Genomic DNA, 19,053 nt, shown 5'->3' on the forward strand with positions numbered 1-19,053 from the left:
TCTATAAGAAAAACCGCTACCATTGGGGCGCAAAGACTTCCAGACATTGGGGAATTCTAACTATTTCTTGTGAATTTGAGATGGAAATACAAGCTACAATCAAAGCTTATAGTGTATGTATCACCACAATCGCTTCTAGTCAAAACTTCGGCTCCATCTGCTTTCTTAACTCACTATGCTCTTATTATGGAACACACATTAATAACATGAATCAAAGATAATAGGCACAAATTACAATCAAAGCTTCTAATTTGTTCTATCACAATTGCTTCTAGTCAATGCTTCGAATCCAATTGCTAATTTTGTTCACTTTTCTCCCAAATTGATACTACACAATCAAAATTATGCTTACACAAGTTTGGTAGAGCTTTCTTAGGTACAATGAAAGATCCTTTTTACAATGAGGGGGGCACTCCTTATATAGGAAAAATAAGTGAGAGAAAGGAGGAAAAAGTGGGAGCAACTCAACCACTTTGACTTGGTCTAACTAGGAAAGAATAAATATTGAATTACATGTCTAAAGGACATGTAATCAAATTACATGCAATCCATCTTCTGCATCTACAAAGAAGAAAACTGCACTTGAAGAAAAGATGAAGAAGATATTGACGTTGTTGATTTTGAATGAATCAATCTTGTAGACAGCAAAAGCCTTGTACTTTGTGATGATTGTGGGATCAGGGATTCCTATATTCTGCACCATTGTATTCTCTTTGATGAGTTTCTAGTTGTCATTTGAAAACTTGATGTGATCAAGCTTTCTCATTTGAGTTGTCGTGAATTCTCCTTTGTAGATTGATACACTCTGGAGTCTCTTAACACTTTGAAAACCTTCTTGATAGTGTCCGGATGTAAACTGAGAATAACTTTTCATCAATACCTTTAACTCTTTTTTTTTTCTTTTTCTTTTTTTGAAGCAAAGTGCTTGGCACATTCGCACACAAACTTAGGTTCTCAAGCAGCCATCGGGAACATGGGGACCAAATGAATTACTGCTTCTTGAGGATCAAAGCATATCTTCTCGAACGGATGTCTTTGTTCTTTGAAAAAGTTTTGACATATCTTGAAGGGTGCATTGCAACATGAAGATGAAAACGTCTTCCAATGAGATTGGATTCATGAAAATTTAGGGATTTGAGTTACAATCTATCCATGAGGGATGAGTGTTGAAGTATGGATTAGATACTTATGAAACACATATGATGGCTGGAAATGAACTGAAAGCATATGTATTTGGGCAAAAAATGGCCAAAATCGAACTCTCAAGGGTGGATTGTATGTGGGCAAAGATGGGCTTCTGTGGGTATGGCCAAGAATGCAAGTTGGGATGCATATGGATGTATGCAAATGGTGACTTTGGGGTTTAAAAATGTGACCTACCAAAATTGGTTCTCTAGAGGTAATTACATATAGTAATTAGTTGAGATACACATGTAATTGGGTTCAAAGGATGTCATTGCATGTGTTGGGAAACAGATGAAATATGCATTGATGTGGAAATATGAAAGGTGAAAGGATGTGGATGCACTGCATTCTTGGGTAGAAATTCACAACTTTCCTCCAAAAAAAGGAACAAAACAAGCAAGAAACAAAAACATACCTCCTGCTATGGACTTATACATGAAGAAATTCTACATGCAATTTCATTTTTGGAGTTGGGAGGTTTTTCAATCATTTGCAACAAGAAGATTTCAACTTATTTAAAGAAAATTTGCAAAATATATGGCATGACTTTTGTAACAACCAGTTTTCCCGGCTCTAAATTAACATCTAACATACTCAAGAATACAGTTATAAACTTCAATTTCATAGGAAGGCAGTTACATCATTCATGTTCATGTTCATGTTCATGTGAAATATTTACCGTTAAAATCAGTTAGACAAAATTTCTTAACTTAAAAATTTGGATTACCAATAAATGAAATAACTATAGAGATTAAGGTCTGTACACCTCGGAAATAGAGATTGAAATCATAACTAAGGATGCTTCTACAACCACCCGGGTTAGTCTACAAATACTCTATAACAATTTCTCAAGTCGACTATCATCTAAAAACCGCTATCTCAATAATCATATGATGATTACAACTAAATACCACTATAAATTTAAATTAGGGCATCACAAATCATTGTACCAATTAGGGCATCGATTACCATCGGTTCATTTAGGGCTCCTAATACCGCTTTACCACTTAGGCCTTCCACAACCACGAATTCATTTTAGGGCTTCCGCAGCGACAGATTCAACTAGGGCTTCGATACCAGGGATCCAATTAGGGCTTCCAATACCACTGTATCATTTAAGGTTCCAGCTGTCATACAATCAATTAGGGCTTTGGATTTCTTTTCCTTCCAATTACTTATCTGTGACAGTAACTCAAGATTGGAAATATACTTATATTCGATAATTATATAAATGAAAAATAATTTATGAATCTATCCCTTACATAACGATAACAATGAAAAAAAATCAATTTAATCTTACCTCCTCATAAATAAATGTGATATTACCTATTTCCGATAAACAATTGAATGCATGGCTTATCTTTGTCTGTCGCATATCCAACATCTCGAGAGAGGTGAAACATTGTTAGGGCTTTACCACCCAACCTCAGACCACAACTTATCCCCACACGATCTCTGATGAGAAAGGCCCTCCCTACCTGGAATTGACAGGAAACATCTTACCAACCACTAGGCATCATGATAAATAACACTCCATACGACTTGGCAGCAGAAGATCACCATAACAGGAATATGCATGAGTTATTATTTTGTTTAAATGGTAAATATTGATTTCATAGCTGATAATGATTCATACTATTGAGCATTCCTTTCTTACCACATCACCCATCTTCTTGGCTTCACAGCCAAGTGAGTCCCAAGTATTCAAGATTCTCAAAGCAAACAACCCCTTTGTATATTCAAGACGATTACATACAACCATCATTTCATAAAACTAAGATTATATTATTAAGAGATCTCAAAATGTCAACATACTTGTATTTCTTTTTAACAGGTTCATCTACACCTCCTCACCATAATCAAGCCATCAGGCCGGTGACTCCTTGGTGCCTGAAAAATTAACCTTTACTGTTATATCCTGTACCTTATTCACCTTATTTTGGCTATTAGCCTGGTGAATTCCTTGATGATCTGGTTTCAATTTCTCATTCTCAATTAAATATACTTCAAGATGCATCTGATATTAAATTGGTTTGATATACTTCCTTAACATGAATCCAAAGATAATTTCTTGTAGCTCTACATATTCAGACAAATATAATTGAGAAGGAATAAGAAATTCAGACTTGTAATTCAATATCATATCTAATTTGAATGTATTCTGATTTAAACACCTTTATCTAAGTTTATAGCATGGTTCTACAAATGGTGTAAACACATTTATCCTTTCCTATCATCCTAAACATTGGAAGTTAGCTTATCTCAGTTATAATCATTATTTCATTTTGTATATTAAATTTGATCATGGAGGAAAAAGCCATTCAAGAAAGATTTACAGCATTATTGCATGTTCTGATATGTATATATATAATGATACAGATTCAAATTGTAATTCATTATGGCAGTCGATTGATTTTGCATGCATAAAATGCACTATGGCAAACGGCTTCAACTATTATTTCCTATTATTTAAAAGTCAGATTGAAGATGGGTTTCATATGCATAATTCGGGTTTTTCTAATACATGGGAAAGAACAATACACAAATATATAACAGGAACAAATTACGTATTTATTTCCTTTGATTCAGTTCCTATGTAAACTCAGCAATCTATTTGAAAAGGAAAATAACATAAATCAAACCTTAAGTAACTTCTTTTATCACCGCACTCTGGAAGGCCAATGCCTAAGAAAGACCGCCTAACTAGCTCTGAAAAACCATGCCTGAGATCCTTAGTGTATGGTTCTGGTTTTTGAATCGTTCAAAGAGAAATAACTTCTATCCTAAAGAAATTCAAAGTTCTGGAATTAATAACCCGGCTAGAGATGTAAGGAAGAAGCCGTAGGCTGAGGTGAAAACAAGATACGACAATGATTGCATAAATAAAGTTGAGCCGACCATACAGCTACCCAGTAGTTACAAAGATCATTCGAATCTTTAATCAATCGGCTAAAGGAAAAGAAAGAAGGAAAGAAGGTAAAAGGTTTTTTTTCTTAAAGTTATTTTAATTATTAAAATCTAATAAGTAACATCACTTAATAAATAATAAGAGCCTGACTCTATGGCTTCCATCCATTACAAAAAACTATACGAATTCCAACCATAAATTTGATGTAAAGCAAGAACATAAAAGATTATAATGGATTCTAATTTCCAAATATTTAATCAATTAAAAACAAGGAAAGCATAAAAGAATGGAAAGAGTGTTGAAAAATTATAACTCAAAAATAATAATTCAAATGTTAAAATTCAAACATTATTAAAATACAAACAACATTACTTTATTAATTAAATTACAATGGTGCCAAATCATTTATACATATACAAACGTTTATAAATATTTATTAAAATATTATGATGAAAGATATATTAAAATCCTTTAAAATTAAAGTCCATAAGAAATGTTTTATATTTTAACTCAATTAATTTATTTAAATTATTTATTTAAATAACTCATGCAATCCCACAGATGTATCCTATTTCAAATCGCTAGGTCCTTTACCCGTCTACTAGTGATGGTGATGCCTTGCCTAATTCTTTTCTGACAATGCTTCCACCCCCTTCGACAAGCTCCCTGCAAAGAATTTCTCTATAATTAAATTATAAATTATAAATAATCATATTAGTTAACCGTTCATCTTAATTCCATGAATTTGCGATTAATGATCAACTAACATGTCATCTGCACTTAAAATCATAATGACCAACTGACTTAACATTTTGCCAAATTATATCAAATTAAACTGCCAACTGACTTCATGTGAACCTCAACGTCTATATTTCAATCTAGGTCAAAAATTGGGATGTAACAACTTTGAACAAATGGACAAAGATAAGCAAAATATGCAAAAAAATAGCAAAGTAAGAAAAAATAAGCAACGTTAAAATCTTCTACCTACTTGGAGCTCAAAGAGCCAAATGTGGAAAATAGAGAAGTTGGAATAAATGACTTTCCTTCAAATTCAAATTTCCCAAACAGCTCTTGATTATTTCAAAGCTTGCAAATGTGATCCGCCAATGTCAAAGCATGAGGCGTTGTTACATGTAAATACCAAAAACATGATCTTTACAACTCCAAATGCAAGACGTTTTGATGTAATGCATCTATTGGGATGTTTTTGGGTAAAAATGTGCCCTCCAAATGCATGTAAATAAGTCATTTTTTAAGAAATAGAACAAAAATGTGGTCTTGAGATGACAAATCATGCATCCAAAAACCAAAAGGCCTCTTCCAAATGCATATTCATGGGCTGAAAACATTGATTTCTGGGCGTTTTTAACAAAAATGTGCCCTTTCCATGCAAAAAATTGGGTCGTTTTTGTCTTGGATACACAAAATTGTGAGCCCCAAATGCATTTGTATGCATTAGAACTCAAAAACAACCCCCTTGTGATGGATTTGGTGGCTTGAGAAGGAATAAATCTGGGTATTTTGGTCAAGAACGTGCTCTCCAAATGCATGAACATGAGCCGTTTTTGGCTTCAAGAGTCAGAATTGTGATCTAGAAATGCATGTGCATGAGTTAAAATGCCCAAACGCACTCTATGGAGGAAATTCCAATGTTCAAAATGCATACATATGAGGGTTGGGAAAGCAAATCTCACTCTCCGTGACCAAACACATGATTTAAAATGCATGTAAATGGAGATGAAGAAACAAATCACACTCTCCCAGCCCTATTGCATATTTTAAATATGCATAAAATGACATGCCTTTAGTGTTTTTGGCTTTGGAGTGCAAAAACGGGGTCTTGTAGAGTGATTACATGAGTTTATAATGCAAAATTGGATTCTCCAAGACATGTTACATATAAAATTCATTGGTTGGCAGTGCATTTCCATGTATTAAAGTGCAAAATCACACTCTCCATAGGGCATTACATGTAACATGTTTGGCTGGAAGTGCATTTACATGCAAGTCGTGGTCTTGGAGGCTCATTGCATATTTAAAAATACACTTTTTCACTTGCCCAAGTCCACAACTTGGCTTCCTAGAGAAAATCACACTCTCCAAGTGTTATTACATGTAACATGTTTTGCATGTAAAGAAATTTTTTCATGTAAATCGGACTCTTAGAAGTCCATTACATATTAAAATTGAATAGTCTTAGCATTTTTTTCAATTCAAAGACAAAATCGCACTCTATAGATGCAATTGCATTTTTTATTTTTGGCTTCAAGTGCATTTGCATGTGTTGAAAATATGCTTTAACTTTACATGCATTTGGGTTGGACAAGGTAAATCTCATTCTCTAGATGCAATTGCATGTGACACATTTCTAAAAATAGACATGTTATTGAGTTGCACAACTTAAGTGATCTATTTAGCACATGTCTAATTGATTATTGAGCAAATATCACTTAATGAGGTCAAATATAATACTTACACTATATATTTTATATATCATGTGCAAATATTATTCAGAAAGTAATATTTAACTTCGAAGTTTTAAAATAAAACATAAAGTAAAACTCAACATTAAATTAGAACTATATAGTGGCAAAGTCACTTAAGTGAAAAATTAAAAAGCAACTCAAAATGAAAAGATAACATAAACAACACTATAGTGACTTAAGTGATGAAGTAACTTAAAAACATAACATAAAGTCATTTTCAGTTATATTTTTCGAAAAGTGAATGTCAACATTAAAATATGACATTGATATTTTAAATATGTGATTGCACATGGAGAGCACTTTTTGGGCACTTAAATGGTCATATCTTTTGACTACTAAGTCCCGATTTAGCCCTAAGATATACCGAATCAAAGGGAAAATTGAAAACAAGAGATTGGACAAAAAGAAAGACTAAAAGCAACTAAATACACACTCAAAAACACAAGAAAGGACGTTGAAGTCTTCAAAAATCAAGCATAGGCTTAATAAAATGAAAAACGAGGACTTGACAAAAGCCTTTAGTAAAAGGATTCATTATGCAAATTGGGGTCGATTGGTTGATCAATGTTGGCCAATTAAATTTATGAATTATCCCAGAGAAATGCGAAACTAAGTTGAAAAAGTTCCATATTGTTACCTACATTTTATGGTGACAAAATTCTTGACAACAACTGGCTCTGTCTAGGCAATGTTACTCGTCTATTCTTGAAAACAAAGAGTGACATAGAATCTAGTTCTCTAAGTGCCTTCATCCACTCCTTTGGGTTATAGTGACAACTATTCTAACGCGACTAAAGCAAAGAAAATCTAATAAATATAAAACAAAAATGTGCAGGCACACTTATTAAAAACAAAGAACAATCTACCTACCTAAAACTAGCCAAAAATGCAAATTTTTAGATGAAACCATATATTGGTTCAACAAAATAGCTACATTTTTTCAGCAACTTCTTGTACTATTAGCCCGTATATAGACCCCAACTCAAAATTTCAAAAATTAGATTATCCCCTTTCATGTACCATATTGTGGAAGAGATTGTCTCTCTAAATCTATGTTTTAAAATCTAATAAGGCATAAACCTTAAAACCCTTTGAACTTGTTCAAACCAAGTGAGTTCAAAATGGTTCAATTGATTCAAAGCAATTGATAGTCAGCAGGTTTTTGACAAGTTCAGACTGGTTTATGGAGGTTTATATAGGCTTGATAGTTTAGCAGTTTAAAATGACAGTTCAAACAATTACATGGAAGTCCCCACAATTTAGTGAGGTTCAAGGGAGTTCTCAAGGTTTGAGAAGATGAACATCCATCACTTCATTGAACCACTTTGAAACAAAGTTCAAACTAGTTCAAAGCAATCCAAATGGTTTGACAAGTTCACACAAGTGCACTAGAGTTTAGGATGGCTTGAAGTGATTCATCCTAGTATGGTATGGTTCAGATTGGTTTGTGTAGAAACTTCCAAATTCATTTGGGTGAAATGCAATTTGAAGTGGTTCAAAGTTCAAGTTCAAAATGCAGGTTCGTTAGTTCAACAGTTCAGACTGGTTCAATAGTTTAGAGTCTTAGACCGGTTATTTGGTGAAATATTGACAAGCAATGTGTCATGATATTGGATAAAAATGATGACAGATAATGTTTGTGTGGAAGAGCATATACAAACAATGAATCTCAACTCAAATTGGTGATCTATACATAAGACTTGATATGGATAATATTCATAATTTTCAATGCGACCAACAACCACAAATTTGTCGATGACAGGAAACAGTCATGTTGCAGGGGACATAACTTTTAATCCCACCGTTGGATCGGGCTAAATTTTGGATATGATTGCGGAAACCTAATTCTCTAAATCCCTCCAAAGTGTTTTTCCAGATTCTTGACGGATCAAAAGCTACGAATGTTTGAGTGCAGCATTGTCAAAATTGTCCATTGCAGTCACAAAATGATGACACCTCATCAGCAGCAAATGCCACCTATCAAGTGGAATCATGTTGCCTTATAATAAAATTACACTTATAACCTTTGAGGAGAAAATATTCGAGGGCACATTATGTTCAATTGAAAGTCATTCGAAAGAAAAGCCACCAAAATTAGAACATAGTCAAGAGTCATATGACCTCAAGATTTGGTTATGAAAACTGAATAGCATCTATTCATGCCTATTAATTGTAAAAGACACAACATAATGGAGTTCCGGATTCTGCCTTTGGCTGGAGATTGTGTGTTGTGGGCAGAGGGTTTTTTATTTCTACTTCAATTATAATTGCAAGGAGAAGGGGAATGTTTTGATTTCAAATTGTAATTTGTGAGTGCAGAAGCAGCAAGATCTATGTCATCTTTTTGCATGTTCAGAGAAGAAATATAATTGTATATCAGATCTTTGAGTTTGAACGTTTGTCTTTTGGTTGAAACCAATCTTTGAATTAATTTGGTTGTATCTGAATTTAATTCTGTCTTATTTCATTACATACATGTTTGCCATTCGGTCTTTGAGCCTTGGTTATTCCTATATTTGGAAGAGAATGTTAAGTCTTCCTTCCTGCACTTTCTCTATTATGTAAGATCTGAACAAATGAACTTTGTGCCATTTGTTTGTTTTTCTTCACTGGTCGTTTTCTTGCACATATTTTCCATGTTTACGAGTAGATGTTTGTGTGCCTTTCATGCTTTCGGGTTAAAAGCATCTCTATAATTAGTCTTGTGAATTCATTGAAGATCTCACATTAGGAGTTGTATTTAGGACAATTCAGAGTGCATATGTATTTCAATTGCATAGCGACACAACTGTTAGTCGCAAATATTTGTCTTCTTAGTTTAGGCATTCAGGAGTCATTTTACAGTTGTTCTTGTAAACGACAAATTTGTTAACTAACATATACCTTGTATGTTCACAAACAACTTGATATAGATGGAATACGAACAACTGGAGCAATGATGTCAGTGCTTGATGTAACACCTCTTGGACAAAATGAAAGAATTCACATTTTTGAAATGAGTCATGTGTATCGCTTCTCCATGATAGGTCCATAAATTGAAACTGCTCTTGTTGAATTGCACATGCTTCTTTTGCTTCTTCTTCAATAGTATTTTCATGTTCAGGTACATGTGGAATATCCATCTTTCTGTTGGCCTCCAACTATGCAAGATGTCGAATTGGACATCCCCTTGATTGAACAAATTCTACACTCTTCTTGCCAATTACAACTTGCTTGATTGGTTCATCAATCACTAGCATCTTAGAATGATCAAGAAGATCCTTCTCATGTGATGTCTGTAATAACATGTCTGCACTACATAGCTCAACATCCTACTCACAAAATTTTGACTTGGGAACGACTTTATTGTTTCTGAGAAATTCCTTTTCAAGCTCCAAGGTAGAACATTTATGCAAAGTGTTCCCAAGTTTATGACCTTGAAACATATATACATCATTTTCAGCTTGATTAGAATTTGTTTGCATGTCTCCTTTTATAACATGATTATTTTGACCATTGGAAGAATTTTTTTCCGTCCTCTTGTGTTCATCACTACCCTTATGAGACTACACACACTAGATATGAAAGTCGCTAGCTATGTCTTCTTTTTTCTAGAAGAGAATAACAAGATCACTAGCTTCGATCATAGGATGCTTCACTATTGTCTTCGCTAATAGTTCCTCAATGGCAAGCTTCTTTGATGGTGAAATTAATTTTTGTTGATTTTCAACAATATAACTATGAGGAATAGTTGGAAAAAGTTGCCTTTGTACATCTTCATAGAACATGCCTTGAGCTATTTGCTTTTTGAGGGCAAGTAACTCATTTGCTAACCTCTACACAACAGGATCCATCCTTGTGCTGGAAGAAAATGAATTAGAAGATTAATGACTTTCTTCAAACCCACTTGCTTCAATTCTTATCTTTGCTATGAGAGTAGCTGGGGCTTCTCTCCGTAATAGAAAACTAACTTCAGGAATTTGAGCACTGATATAGGAACACTTCAAATTTTTTGTTGTTGTAGATTAATGACTTTCTTCAAACCCACTTGCTTCAATTCTTATCTTTGCTATGAGAGTAGCTGGGGCTTCTCTCCGTAATAGAAAACTAACTTCAGGAATTTGAGCACTGATATAGGAACACTTCAAATTTTTTGTTGTAGTTTGAGCAACGACTAGAATTTTTCGTGTCAATTTGTTGAAATGAGCAACAAATTCATGCATAGGCACATGAGATGACTTCTTCAGCTAAGTAAGTTGGGCCATCAATGTATGGCATGAACCTTTCCTCAAACTTGGCTTTGAGAGTAGCCCAGTTTGTGATAATACGTGGTGGTAAATGGTAGAACCAATCAACAACCACGCCTCGTAGAGTTTCCACGAACAACCTTACAGACACATCCTCATATTCAATAGCATGAACACCGCATGCAATGTAGAAAGCGGCAATATGTTCATCAAGATGTTCACCACCGAAGAATTTTCCAAAATTCTTTTGTAAGCCATCAGAAAGTTCATGTAGAGGTGAAGCCAGATTCAATAGTCCAAAAGCATTTCCCCAAGGACCTTGGACCAATAACATGTCCTTGGTAAATGCTTGAAACAAATTGAAGAAATAAAGTTACAATGAATATTTACTATGAAAAAGGACACAAGTATGCTTCAAATGAAAGCATGAGGCTCTCAAATGCGCATCATGTCCCCATCGGAGTCACAAAAAACTATGGGGTGGATATGTGCAACCAACAGTTTGTTCAAATTCAAGTGCAAAATAGGTAGATCAACCACATCGTATGAGACAAAGTTTCTCCTACCTTAAAGGGAAGGCTCCCCCTTCTGGCCGTTCTTTGGATCAACTCAAGGTAAGCAAGAAGTTGAGAGATTCTTGTAAGGGGTGTTACCAATATTCTTTCCTCTTAGCTTTCAGGAAAGAATCCACTTAACCACGAAGTGAGTAATGGGAAAGATTAAATCTGTAAACTACACTTCTATCTAATCGCTGGAAACGCTTATACTGATAAACCAACACCAACTCAAAGGTTGACTGAAAGCGTACCTGTTTGGCTCTAAGTCTTGTTTTTCTAATTTATAAGAAAAATCACTACCATTGGGGCACAAAGACTTCCAAAAATAGATGATTTCTATTCTATAACATATTTATAGTTTTAATCTATTCTAAAAGAAAAACCACTACCATTGGGGCACAACGACTTCCAGAAGTAGGGGAATTCTAACTACTTTTTGTGAATTTGAGATGGCAATACAAGCTACTGCCAAAGCTTCTAATCTATGTATCATCACAATCACTACCAGTCAAAGCTTTGGCTTCGATGGCTTCTTAACTCAGTATGCTTTTATTATTAAACACACAATAATAACATGAATCAAAGATAATAGGCACAAATCACAGTCAAAGCTTCTAATTTTCTCTATCGCAATTGCTTCGAATCCAATTGCTTCTTTTATTCACTTTTCTCCCAAATTGATTTCAAAATCAAAGTTATGCTTGCACAAGTTTGGCAAAGCTTTCTTGCATACAACAAAAGATCCTTTTTACAATGAGGAAAAAGTGGGAGCAACTCAAACACTTTGACCTGGTCTAACTAGAAAAGAAGAATTATTGGATTACATGCAATCCATCATTTGCATCTATAAGGAAGAAAACTACACTAGAAGAAAAGATGAAGAAGATGTTGAAACTATTGATTTTGACTGAATCAGTCTTTTAGATAGAAAAAGCCTTGTACTTCGTGATGATTGTGGCATCGGGGATGCCTGTATTCTGCACCACTACATTCTCTTTAATGAGTTTCTAGTTGTCATTTAAAAACTTGATGCGATCAAGTTTTTTCTTGTTCAAGTCGTCATGAATTCTCCTTTCTATATTGACAATTTGACACACTTTGGAGTCTCTAACACTTCGAAAACCTTCTCGATGGTGTCTGGATGTAAACTGGAAATAACGCCCCCCTTGTGATGGATTTCATGGCTTGAGAAGGAAGAAATCTAGACATTTTTGTCAAGAACATGCTCTCCAAATGCATGAACACGAGTCATTTTTGGCTTCAGGAGTCAATCATGGTCTCCACGTGCATGTACATGAGTTAAAAATGCCCAAACGCACTCTATGGAGGAGTCTACATGTTCAAAATGCATATGTATGAGGGTTGGGAAAGCAAATCGCACTCTCCATGAGAAAACACATGTTTTATAATGCATGTAAATGGATATGAAGAGACAAATTGCACTGTCCCAGGCCTATTGCATATTTTAAATATGCATAAAATCACATGCCTTTAGCGTTTTTGGCTTTGGAGTGCAAAAATGGGGTCTTGGAGGGTGCTTACATGAGTTTTTAATGCAAAATCAGATTCTCCAAGACACATTACATATAAAATTCATTGGATGGAAGTGCATTTACATGTATTGAAGTGCAAAATCGCACTCTCCATAGAGCATTACATGTAGCATGTTTGGCTGGAAGTGCATTTACATGCAAATCGTGGTCTTGAAGGCTCACTGCATATTTAAAAATACACTTTTTTATTCGCCCAAGTCCACAACTTGGCTTCCTATAGCAAATTGCACTCTCCAAGTGCTATTACATGTAACATGTTTTGCATGTAAAGGGAAGTTTTCATGTAAATTAGACTTTTGGAAGTTCATTACATATTTAAAATGACTTGCCTTAGCATTCTTTTCCAGTCAGATGCAAAATCGCACTCTATAGATGCAATTGCATGTTTTATTTTTGGCTTCAAGTGCAAATCGCACTCCCCAAGTGCATTTGCATGTGTTGAAAATATGCTTTGACTTTACATGCATTTGGGTTGGACAAGGTAAATCTCATTCTCTAGATGCATTTGCATATTTTAGTCATTTGCATTTGCATGCAAGAGGTAAATCTCATTCTTTAGATGCAATTGCATGTGACACATTTCAAAAGAAGACATGTTATTTAGTTGCACAACTTAAATGATCTATTTAGCACATGTCTAATTGATTATTGAGAAAATATCACTTGAAGGGGTCCTATAATACTTACACTACATATTTTATATATCATGTGCAAATATTAATCAAAAAGTAATATTTAACTTAGATGTTTTAGGTACCTATAGTGGTTACCATCTTTGCAGTGCAGTTGGGCGTGAGTCTCCGTTATATTGTGACTCAGATGTTGACAGACTTGGTGCTTTTGATGGGTTGAGATCTGATAAGTTGTTTTCTCTATCAACACTTAGAGTTAGTTTTCGAATGATACTATCATTGATATCAATTATTTGGGTGTTAGAGCTACAAGAGTTAGTTGTGTGTGATAGGGACAATACACAACTTTATGCCTGGGATCCGAGTGGACGATGATGTTCATTTTTGCTTTGGGATTTCTTGGGGAGGGAGGACTGCAATGTCCGCATTTTTAGCAAGTTCTTGCAATTGGCTTGGTCAATTCGTCATTGTGACCCTCGTGAGCTAACAGTGGGATTTGAGACTCTCAGTTGTGGAGTTATTAGGCTTTCCAGTGACCTATGGTGAGTTTTGGTTCCATTTTGAGGGACTTACCATTTATAGTAAGTCAGCGGTTGGTTTCGATGAGCTTAATCAAGTTACTAGAGTTGAGTAATGCTCTCAGTTTTCATTTCAGGCTCCAAGAATCTTGGAGGGAGCATCAATTTTTCGTAAGACACCCCAGCTAGGTTCATTCTTCGTTTTCCTTCATCAAGATCACTCCCGTGTTGTTAGATTTTGATTTTGATGCTTCTTCAATCGTTTTCGCAAGACAAGTGAATTATTATTATTCAACTAAATATGTTGAGGTTGCTATTATTTGTTGGTATTGTATGTTGGTCATCTTAGTGTCATAGCTTGTTGGAGTCTGGTTGAGAAGTTTTAAATCTTGGGCACAAGAAACAATGGCCTTGCACATAAGAATTTCATGATATAGTTGAAAGGGTCATTTTTGGGAGCCAAAAGGAAATTAATAAATTATATTATGTGCCTAAGTATAAAGGAAAAAGGCCTTTAAGTGAAATGTGTATAATTGAAGCTAAGTTGCACAATGGAGATTATAAATATGACTTCCATTATGAGAATTAATCATCCAATTGTTTATTGCTTTTTATTTGTCTCTTGTGAGAGTTTCTGAGTTTATGAATTTGAATCCACTCCTAAAGTATAGCGGTTCTGATCTGAGGGTTTGATTTTGGTGCCTCCTCTTACTGTATCTTCTGTGGCTCAGGAGCATATTCACTACTGAGGAATTTGGAATGTACTGCTGAGGTATAGTAGGTTAATATATGGAGTTGATTAAGTCTGAAATACTGAGTCTTCTTTCTGTATGTGCTTTGCTAAGGAAGATGTTGAGGAAGTGTGGAATTTAGTTACAAATATCCTGCTAAGAGGAAGAGGTTCGATCCTATCTTAGAAAATCAGAATCTGGACATGCTGCGCATTGAATTCTGGGAAGCCTGTTACACATTTATTACACCTGTTTCTACCTGAAGTTAGATGCAGGTGGTTGTGTGATTTTCCTATCAATACAACACAAAGTTTGGTGTGCATCTCCGTTGTGGATTTAGAAGCCCAAATCAGACCCGATACTCTGCACATTCAGCCTGTAGTTGAGCAAATACAGTGTCAGCAAGCTGGGACTATAGACGCTAGCTGGAGATTAATAATTATAATCAGAATTGGCAGTTACCAAGGCTGCTAAAGATTGTAATGAGGCTTGCATGTGATTGGAGCTGGGACTTACAGGTTCCATATATTTTGTTGATTCTTATGTAGAAGTTTTTGGAATTTATATAATAAATTTCCAATTGAGTCTTATTTCAGAATTGCCTTGTCTGCTGTAAACACGATCATTTATATACCAAGTTCTCTAGATATCTTTGTAAGAGTGATAGGGATAGATATATAAAGTTTCAACATTTAAATTCATTGGAACTTTGGTGGTTGCATCAGTATCATTCCATTATTGATTTCAGTATTTCTATATGTTGGAAGATTTAATGTAATAACCCCAATTCCAGGTTATAGCTTAAACAAACATCAAATCCTTTCACAATTTACTGATTTGACATTTCATCAAACACTTGACAAACATTCTCCAATACTAGCAAGTTCTACTAAATATTTGATTTAAATTGCTCTGGGCTGAACAAGTCCACAAACTACATATTCCCAAGTAGCGATCACTTTTAATTTACTTCCAACTTATTTGCAAAAGATCAACTGGCTGAAGTATGATACTAATTTATTTAAACACAAACTGATTACCAAAACTAATTACATGAACTTCTGAAAATACAAATCTGCAATTAGGAACCTGATTCTTGAATTGAATAAACAATTTGCCCTGACTTCCAGGCCCTAAATCAAGTGCTTGAACTAATTACATTAGTGCTGATTGAAGTATTTTAATTACCTTCCTAAACCCATGATAATGCCCAGGTCTGCAGCAACACCCTCCTGTAGGTAAGTCGCAGGTATGAAATGATGAACACACTCTATGGTGATTGATTGACCCAGGAGCAAGATTGCAGACCAAGAAAAACTGATTGCCGGCCTTGCTGAGACACCTGCAGTTGCAAACTGATTCTCCACGTGGGCAAGATTAGTTTGCAGTCCCTAAAACACTTGCCGTCCAGCCTCTAGGATGATCAATTTGGCTTAGGAAATGCGAAATAAGCCCTCCACCAGAAAACACTGCTTTCCAGATGCAAATCGGCAGCCAATCAATTGTTAAATTCAAAACCCTTCAATGCCACAACAAATTGGTAATCTTCCACAATGCTTCTTTCACAAAAATCCATAGAAAACCTTCAACACAACTATCTCCTTAGACACATATTAGACAGTAGGAGATGTTTAGCAAATTGTTATACCACAGCAGCAATTTGAAACAAATAATTCTCAGAATAAACCTTCATAATGTTAGCCGACTGGATGGTTCCGGCGGTATTTTGTATTCTGTAGCTGACGGTCCGGTGATGTTTCTGTAGCCGACGGTCCGACGATGTTTCTGTAGCCGACGGTCCGGCGGTGTTTCTATAGCCGACGGTTCGGCGGTGTTTCTGTATTCTGTAGTGGACGGTCCGGTGGTAAATAGTTTGTAACGGATAGAATAATTGTGTCCGACGGACTCCTTCGAGAAGGTTCGGCAGTAGTATTTATATCCCGTCTAGAATCATTGTAAAGCATCATTATTCTACCATTGCGAATATTATTCTGCTATTCTGCTATTATTGTCTGTATGTGTTGACTTCTTTACCTGTACGGTAAACATTTGGCGCCGTTGCCTTATGAATCTGGAAGGTGGAAGGAATGAAGATTAATGCCAAATCAGCTTAACAAGGATCGGAATAAAGCGAAGGGAAAAGATGGCATCCGTATTGCGCAAGAGAATTTAATTTTGGCACAGCAAGCCGAACGCCGACGGAGATTCCAGAAGATTGCTGACGGAAACCGAAGTGCGGAGGAATTGTTGGAGGAGACTCGGTAGCGGGTGGAATTGGTGGAAGAAGCATGGGAGGAGTTCTTGAATTTGTGTTCGCCGAGGGAAGAAAATTAAAACGGGAGAGCATCAACTCGCACGGCTCGCAGTGCCGACGGAGCACAAGCGTGGAGTGACCTTTTCGTCCAGGACAGACTTCCGTGGGAAACAATTTCGGAGGATCCTTCGTCTTCACCAAGGTTCGCAGCTGTCGACACCTCCGGTGTAGGAGTGCAGACCGCCGGTGTGGGAGTGCAAACCTCCGGTGTGGGAGACCAGTCCGCCGGTGTGGGAGTACAGACTGTCGGTGTGGGAGTCCAGACTGCCGGTGTGGGAGTGCCGACCACTGTAGGAGTGCAAACCTCCAGAGTTATGGCGGGACCCAAAGAAAAATTACCGAAATTTGAAGGCGATGGTACAGCCGACCCCCTCCAACATTGTAAGACATGTGAGACGATCTGGCGGACAAATGGAATCACAGATGCCGACGAATGGGCCAGGCAATTTCCGGCAACCCTACGGGGTGTTGCGATTGATTGGTTTTCGAATATGGATCCGCAGAAGCTGGATACATGGGATAACATTAAAAAGGAGTTCTTGGCAGAATTTAAACTTTTGCGGGATGATAATGAAATTGTAGCAGAAATTTTCAATACCAAGCAGGGGAAGCACGAAACTGTCCGTGTTTATGCTAGGAGATTAAAAGACTTAATAAACAAAATGGAAAGCAAGCCGGCGGACGGATTGCAGAAAAGGTGGTTTGTGGACGGCCTACGCTCACAGCTGCGGAGGAAAATGAAAATTGTACCACCGTCATCATATGTGGATGCTTATAACAGAGCACTGGACCTTGAAAGTGAACAGAAGACAAAGAAGAAGAAAACTAGCTCCTCTGATTCTGATGACGATGAGCCTACCGGAGATGATAGCAGTGATGACGAAGGTAGTAGCAAAAAGGTTCGTGCCTTAAAGAAGGATATGGTTCGAATGATGGAGTTTAAAAACATGCAGAAGGAGCCAAAAAGTAGTGAACTGTGGTGCACGGAATGTAAGACCGACGGTCATACTAAGGGATCGTGTCCGAAGAACCAATTCTGTGACATCTGTCAGATCATGGGCCATTCGACAAAGGACTGTCCCTTTGACATGAAGACAAGAGGACCTTCGCAGGTGTTTCTCACACAGGAGGCTTCCCCATCGAGTAGTAGCGGAAACACGAATACCGCCGGTGCTACATCTGGAGGATACAGGAATAATAGCAGAGGGCAAAATAACAATGCAACCAATAACAATAATGGAAGCCGAAGTCGAACGCAGTATGATGCAAACGGATGGCCGATCGTTCAATGCCGAGCATGTAATTTGTGGGGTCATTTTGCACGGGATTGTACAGCGGCAAACACACCGAAATTATTATGCAGATGGTGCGGACCCGGCGATCACGAAGATTCCAAGTGTCCAAAGGCTGGAGTAAACTTGATCACTGTTGGCACGGATGTAGAGGAGGTTCTGGCAATTACACGGAGGCAAACAGAGGAAAAGAGAAAAGTGGGGGAAGCGCAGGCGGAAATTGCAAAGGCATCGTCGGCGGGGATATCTCAGTTGAAGGATATTACCGGCACCTTGGCAAGGAACTTTGCAGAACAAAACATCGTACGACAGATCTTACAAACGGAGATACCGGTCAAGATAAGTGACCTCCTTCTCACAATGCCCCAGTTACGGACGGCCATTCTGAATCATACACCGGTTTCGAAAGCAACGGAGGACACAGGAAGGGACAGTAGGGAAGTGACGACAACAGACCCAATGCTGCTGGCACTCACCTCCGGACGGCATCCAACGGTCGTCGAGATGGGGATTTTGGGAAATGTTTTGACAGAGACAATTGTTGACGGAGGGTCCGGCGTGAATGTGTTGCCGGAGGATACTTGGAAGAAGTTGGGAAAGCCGACGCTGTGGCCACCTGCATTTCAGTTGCTCACGGCAGACCAACAT

General features: G+C 36.7%; 1 protein-coding gene across 7 annotated transcripts in view; it reads right to left on the reverse strand.

The window, feature by feature from the left end:
* Positions 1–19,053, reverse strand: part of LOC149535344 (uncharacterized) — a 238,626-nt gene that overhangs the window by 14,575 nt on the left and 204,998 nt on the right. Inside the window, exon 10 of one of the 7 annotated variants that reach the window (XM_089807867.1) lies at positions 4,688–4,759. The exons of 5 other annotated variants lie outside the window; for them this stretch is intronic. In XM_089807867.1, the coding sequence (XP_089663993.1) occupies positions 4,716–4,759 (44 nt within the window). In that variant the 3' untranslated portion in view covers positions 4,688–4,715. Of the gene's footprint in view, positions 1–300; positions 2,664–4,687; positions 4,760–19,053 lie in introns of those variants that run through there. One more of the 7 variants, XM_089807866.1, reaches the window with a different exon arrangement.

This window comes from Cupressus sempervirens, chromosome 10, assembly GCF_028749045.1.
Source record: "Cupressus sempervirens isolate cs-2001-9-10 chromosome 10, ASM2874904v1, whole genome shotgun sequence".
Lineage (NCBI taxonomy): Eukaryota > Viridiplantae > Streptophyta > Pinopsida > Cupressales > Cupressaceae > Cupressus > Cupressus sempervirens.